The sequence below is a fragment of the Littorina saxatilis genome, linkage group LG4, assembly GCF_037325665.1.
Source record: "Littorina saxatilis isolate snail1 linkage group LG4, US_GU_Lsax_2.0, whole genome shotgun sequence".
Taxonomy (NCBI): Eukaryota; Metazoa; Mollusca; class Gastropoda; order Littorinimorpha; family Littorinidae; genus Littorina; species Littorina saxatilis.
Window position 1 is genome coordinate 38,380,486 of NC_090248.1, and position 6,862 is coordinate 38,387,347.

At 41.5% G+C, this 6,862-nt stretch overlaps 1 protein-coding gene across 1 annotated transcript in view; it reads right to left on the bottom strand.

Moving 5' to 3' along the window:
* LOC138964682 (uncharacterized) overlaps nt 1-3,501 on the bottom strand; it is a 27,906-nt gene extending 24,405 nt beyond the window's left edge. The window contains exons 1-3 of the mRNA XM_070336705.1: nt 3,298-3,501; nt 1,198-1,517; nt 290-453 (exon numbers count right to left, since the gene is read on the bottom strand). Of these exons, the coding sequence (XP_070192806.1) occupies nt 290-453; nt 1,198-1,517; nt 3,298-3,472 (659 nt within the window). The 5' untranslated portion in view covers nt 3,473-3,501. The remainder of the gene's footprint in view (nt 1-289; nt 454-1,197; nt 1,518-3,297) is intronic.
* Between the last annotated feature and the right edge of the window lie 3,361 nt (nt 3,502-6,862).

Genomic DNA, 6,862 nt, shown 5'->3' on the forward strand with positions numbered 1-6,862 from the left:
TAACCCCTTGATAGCCGAAAAAAACTACATTAAAATCTGAAAATAAATGATAGAATACAAGCCAAAACAACGACCCGAAAACTAGAAAAGATCGTCTCCCCAATGGTCTCCTATATCAGAGCCGTATTGAATCTTCTTGATGTCTTAAGAATGTCCGTGATATGGTTGCCAAGGGGTTAATGCTTACTGACATATTAATGTGAAAACATTGAAGCATTGAAATGAACAAACGACTCCCAGCCTAAATGCTGCTTGATGAAAATTTTTCAGTAAAAGAATACGTTCTCACAGTCCAAAAGATTTGGCTTTGTCGGCAGTATGGATGCCACCATAGGCCAGGTATCCCAGAGGTCCCTGCTTCGTCTTTGTCGCTTGAACTAGGAACGACGGGAAACCGGAAATCGTCTGCTGAGATGAGCTTGCTTTTGTTCTGTTGGCACCAGTATCGTATGACTGAAGAGAACAAGCAAATGTTAGCTTGGATACTTTCCATCTGATTTTGTTTCAGCAATGTTGTTTTTAGAGGGTGATATAATGCAGTATTTTCACGGAGACATTTTAGAAACTTTGAATCAGGAATAAGGTAGAGTTTGTGATAATCTGGCAGTTCCCATTAGCAGGGACCTATATTTAGAAACTATAGGTCTATGCCATTAGCAAAGGGAAAACAACGATGGCATACGACACTATGCATGTCACTGAGTTAATAGCTTATTCACCCACACTGGGGTGGTGAATGGGGGCATGGGGGAGAGAGAGAGAGAGAGAGAGAGAGAGAGAGAGAGAGAGAGAGAGAGAGAGAGAGAGAGAGAGAGAGATAGATAGAGAGAGAGAGACCCAGAGACTGAGCCGAGAGAGAGAGAGATAGAGAGAGAGAGAGAGAGAGAGAGAGAGAGAGAGAGAGAGAAAGAGAGAGAAAGAGACATATGAGACAGACAGACAGACAGAGACAGGAACACAGAGAGACTCGCTAGAGAAATAGAGAGAGAGAGAGAGAGAGAGAGAGAGACAGAGAGAGAGAGACAGAGATCGCCGCGGAGAGAGAGACAGGCCAGGGCAGAGGAAAACATAGCGGACAGAGAGAGACAGAAACAGAGACATTGAGACAGACAGACGGAGACAGACAGACAGTCAGGCTCATGTGCATAATTATTATGCGTCCACCAACAATCCCACACCTTACATATATAACTTTACCTGGCTAAAATACACAAAGGGAAGCGCCTCGTACGCTCTGATGCTGGCAGTAATCTTACTCTGGCCAGCCTGGTACTTAAACGTATACAGCGTATAGAAACCATACGCATCACCTCCGTTGGTCGTTGATTGCGACACCAGTTTCAAGCTTGCGCCCTGGGCGTACGTTTGTCCGTCCGCGTTGAAAAAGGTCGGAGCGCTGGAGAGCCAGGTTTGGCCTCGGACGTTGACCTGAAAGCTGCCGTCAGCGAGTGCAAAGACACGTAGATACTCCGTGTCCGGGTGGGGGGCTTTGTTGACCCCATCGCCGTGTGGTGCGGCTGTTGGATGTCACATCAAATATTTATCGTAATATATACTATTTATACATGTTGTACTTTGAAAAACGCCAGGCCGTAAAGACGGATTTGATATTTTATAATATTAAGTTCACTTCCACGACCACTGACAACCTTCACATGCATACCTGTCAAGCTCTTGTGGACTCTCACCATAAGATTTTGCTCACAAAACCATAAGTTTGCACCAAAAAGCATAAGACAACGTGCAAAACTGCAGAAGTCGTTAGATTAATCACCACAAGAACTAAATACATGCACACATACACACAACAACAACAAGAAATCAGCCTTATTTCACACATAATCAAAAACAAACTTTTTTTCAACACTAAACTGCACTGTTTTATGTAATTTTGAAATGCAAAGCATGTTTAAATGTAAATTGTACCGAGAATCACCTAAATATGTTGTACAAAGACGGCACACGTCCAAGACCTGGCAGTCACACATTTACACCCCTCACAAAAATGTTACCAGAATGCACAAAAACACCACATGATAGTAAAGGCACAAGACAAGTGTGTTTTAACAACATTCATTCATTGAGCACAGTGATTCAATCATGACTGAATGGAAACCCCCACCACAATTAAATGTGCAAAAGAGAACATTTTAGCCAAACAGAACATGTAAAAAGTTACAAGCCAGAAACTCATGTGTGTCTTAACAATCAAGGACAAATACCAGATCCACAAAAATATGATATGTAAATGCTTTAGTTTAAGGTCGCGCATATTCTAAAAACAAGTCGTATATGATTATGATGATCGGTTGTGACAAACATCCGGTGCTAATTTTCGCTCTCTCCCTCTTCAAAAATGCATCACAACGCCCTTATTTTTATTTATATGGCTTCACACTTGGTACAACGTGAGAAAATACTGTGTAGATACTAGAACAACAAAAATATGACATGTACATGTTTTAGTTTGAGGTCGCGCGTGTTCTAAAAACAAGTCCGACATGATTGGATGTGACAGAAATCCGGCTCCTTTCGCTTTCGATCGCGAGCTCTTCGAAAATGCATCACAACTCCCTTAGTTTCATTTCTATGGCTTAAAACTTCGCACAACGTGAGAAAATACCCTGAAGATACACCGAGAACAACAACAATAGTACATGTAACTGCTTTAATTTGAGGTCGCGTGTGGTCAAGCGTGGTCGCAAAGTACTCGGTCAGATCGCGCTGACGGTGTGCACATGCGCGTTGCCTTGTACTGCCGCCGGATCAGTTACCGCGAGATTTTGTAGCTGTTACTTTGTTCTCGGACGAACCTTTGCGATCTTTTTTTATTTGACCAAATTGTTTTGTAAAAACCGTAAGATCTTCGGCTTACGCCGTAAGACTTGAAAAACATCAAAATTCCGTAAGAATTACGCGAAAACCGTAAGACTTGACAGGTATGCACATGCGGCGTGTTTTGAATTTGACACTACTGAGAAGGTGGACCGTCATTCAGTCTATTAAGCTCATCTTAACACATTTTGATACATCATTATTGAATTCATACTTCTTGACATATTGATCGGAAATTGTGAATCCTCTCTTTGTAAATCTCTCATAACGTGAACATTTCTGAATACGGCGAACTGCTTACCGAAAACAGAAGAGCAACGATGACTGAGAGCGTAAATAAAAAGAAAAGAAAAAAAAATTCTCACGTAAAAGAACGAAGCAGACGACGTTTTCTTTTTTGTTATTTGTTTTGTTGTTGATTCGTCTTCTTCGTTCCCACGCCTGGTCTTTTTATTTGCTTACCGAAAGCCAAGGGAACCAAAAACACCGCCACTGCAGAAACATAATTCATATTTTCGGTCGCAGTAGAGCCTTGTCTTCCCCTCTGATGTAACAGAACATCAACGTAAAGAAAACAATGGTGCAAAGCTGTGTGTCTTTTTGCTAGGTCAGTCTTTATCATGCAAAAATTACACATAAGGAATGTCAAACTTCTAACACACAAAAGCGGGGCCGCTATCGTGTTCCGACATGTAGGTTAGGAAGATAACATAACTCGTGGCCTTAAAACGCAAACTCAGCATAGATTTGGATGAATGAGTGCAATAAGCAAGTATTGTTTTGTATCACTGACATGGCCTTAACCCAATCTTTGTTTTATTTATGTCCACGTCGAAAGGTCAGCCTGTTCGACTAATTGTTGTGTAACCGAGTGCCGAAACACTGACTACGATCACCTCGGGAGGCGAAGTGCAATCAAACAGGATTGAAAATGTTAGGGCTAATTTCTTAGCCCTATAAAAACTGTTATGCAAACCCGAAGGTTTCCATGAACATACAGACAATCGGAAACCACCAGACCCCATCACAAACAGAATTCCACAACCCACTGGTGTTGACTTAAAGGCCAACAACTCGGGCGCAGAGTCTGCTGTGAAAGGAGCGGTAGCCTCCCCTGTCACAGTTGCCAATCAATTGCGAGACCGTAATTAAACAAATAAAGTGATACACTCTCTGCACTCAGCACTCAGATAGCATGACCTACTCTGACTGAACTGTGCCGAACTCTAATTCAAAAATGAGTGGTTAATAGCATCTAAAAATAATAAAGGCCTCCCCACCATAATATTGCTAGATAGGTAGCATCTCAAGAACTCAGCTGCAATTAGAGACCCATACGTATGTACACGGGCTATGCCCAGAGAGAGAGAGAGAGAGAGAGAGAGAGAGAGAGAAACACACACTCCACACACTGGGCGAAAAGTCACGTTTTGGCACTATAACGTGGCATATAACATGAAACATGAAGTTAATCAACTGAATTTTGTGGCATTATACCTGTGCGATTCACATCAAGTTAGAAAAACTGCCGTAACGCAATAAAATCCCTGGGATTTTAGCAGGGTGCAAAACACGGTAAAACATCGAGTTTTGGTGTCTGTGTTTTGGACGTTTTCGCTACGTTAACGCACGGCGATTCACGTCGTGTTAAACGCGTTTCAGCAGTGCGCAAAACACCACAAAACCTATGGAGTTACGATACGTTTTTCTGGTTTCTAAAACTTGATGTTAGAGTGTTGTTTTGATGGATTATTCTGCGTTTTCATCAGCCTGGTGCCAAACCCCGGCCGCCTCTCGGCGAGTCTGCAGAATCAGACGATTATCGGCTTCCTCTCTCTCTCTTTCTCTCTCAGCACGGTCACACACACACACACACACACACACACACACACACACACACACACATATATATATATATATATATATAATTATATACATACACACACACACATTGCACAGGCATACACCATACACACACACACACACACACACACACACACCGTCACACACACATTCACACCGTCACTGCACACACACATTATAACTGACATATAATGACACACAAACGGTACACACAGGCACACGCACAGGCACACACTGTGCACACACTGGGACACACAAACATAAGGCATACCGTGACACACACACACACACACATGCACGCGCGCGCGCACACTATGGGCACACACACTCGCACACACACACACACACACACACACACACACACCTTTTTTGGTATCTCTTATTTTCTCCATAAGAGCCTTGTAAGTGCACAAGAGGAGATACAGTACGAATAGCCCGTGCGTTGAACAGAGAAAGTAGGTCATTTTAAACTGACAATTTTTGGCCAGCCAGATAAGAGTTCGTCTCTATTCCTTAGCAAACCTACGGTACCGAGCGAGTTAATCATTTTCACATGTGTTGCTGAGGCGAGCTTTGCTGGCCCTGAGAAAGCCGACTGACCACAAAGAGGTCTTTGTTCTAGTTCCCCCCCCCCTCCCCAAAACATCCGGCCGAGAGGGTGGCTGATTGACTGGACTTACTCTCCATGTATCTGCAGGAAGTGACTCGAGTTGGAGATTTTAGGATTTTCATTGCCCTTCCTTTTCTGATAATGTTTTAATCACATAGTTTTTGGATGCAACACATAATGTCCTTTTTACATTTAGTCAAGTTTTGACTAAATGTTTTAACGTAGAGGGGGGAATCGAGACGAGGGTCGTGGTGTATGTGCGTGTGTGTGTGTGTGTGTGTGTGTCTGTCTGTCTGTGTGTGTGTGTAGAGCGATTCAGACTAAACTACTGGACCGATCTTTATGAAATTTGACATGAGAGTTCCTGGGTATGAAATCCCCATACGTTTTTTTCATTTTTTCAATAAATGTCTTTGATGACGTCATATCCGGCTTTTCGTGAAAGTTGAGGCGGCACTCAGTGTCACGCTCTCATTTTTCAACCAAATTGGTTGAACTTTTGGTCAAGTAATCTTCGACGAAGGCCGGGGTTTTGTATTGCATTTCAGCTTGGTGGCTTAAAAACTAATGAGTGAGTTTAGTCATTAAAAATCTGAAAATTGTAAAAAAAAAAAACATTTATAAAACGATCCAAATTTACGTTCATCTTATTGTTTATCATTGTCTGATTCCAAAAACATATAAATATGTTATATTTGGATTAAAAACAAGCTCTGAAAATTAAAAATATAAAAATTATTATCAAAATTAAATTGTCCTAATCAATTTAAAAACACCTTCATCTTATTCCTTGTCGGTTCCTGATTCCAAAAACATATAGATATGATATGTTTGGATTAAAAACAGGCTCAGAAAGTTAAAACGAAGAGAGGTACAGAAAAGCGTGCTATCCTTCTCAGCGCAAGTACTACCCCGCTCTTCTTGTCAATTTCACTGCCTTTGCCGTGCGCGGTGGACTGACGATGCTACGAGTGTTACATTGCGTTCAGTTTCATTCTGTGAGTTCGACAGCTACTTGACTAAATGTTGTATTTTCGCCTTACGCGACTTGTTACATTTAGTCAAGTTTTGACTAAATGTTTTAACATAGAGGGGGAATCGAGACGAGGGTCGTGGTGTATGTGTGTGTGTGTGTGTGTGCGTGTGTGTGTGTGTGCGTGTGTGTGTGTAGAGCGATTCAGACTAAACTACTGGACCGATCTTCATGAAATTTGACATGAGAGTTCCTGGGTATGATATCCGCGGATGTTTTTTTCCATTTTTTCGATAAATGTCTTTGATGACGTCATATCCGGCTTTTTGTAAAAGTTGAGGCGGCACTGTCACACCCTCATTTTTCAATCAAATTGATTGAAATTTTGGCCAAGCAATCTTTGACAAAGGCCGGACTTTGGTATTGCATTTCAGCTTGGTGGCTTAAAAATTAATTAATGACTTTGGTCATTAAAAATCTAAAAATTGTAAAAAAAACAATTTTTTTTATAAAATGATCCAAATTTACGTTCATCTTATTCTTCATCATTTTCTGATTCCGAAAACATATAAATATGTTGT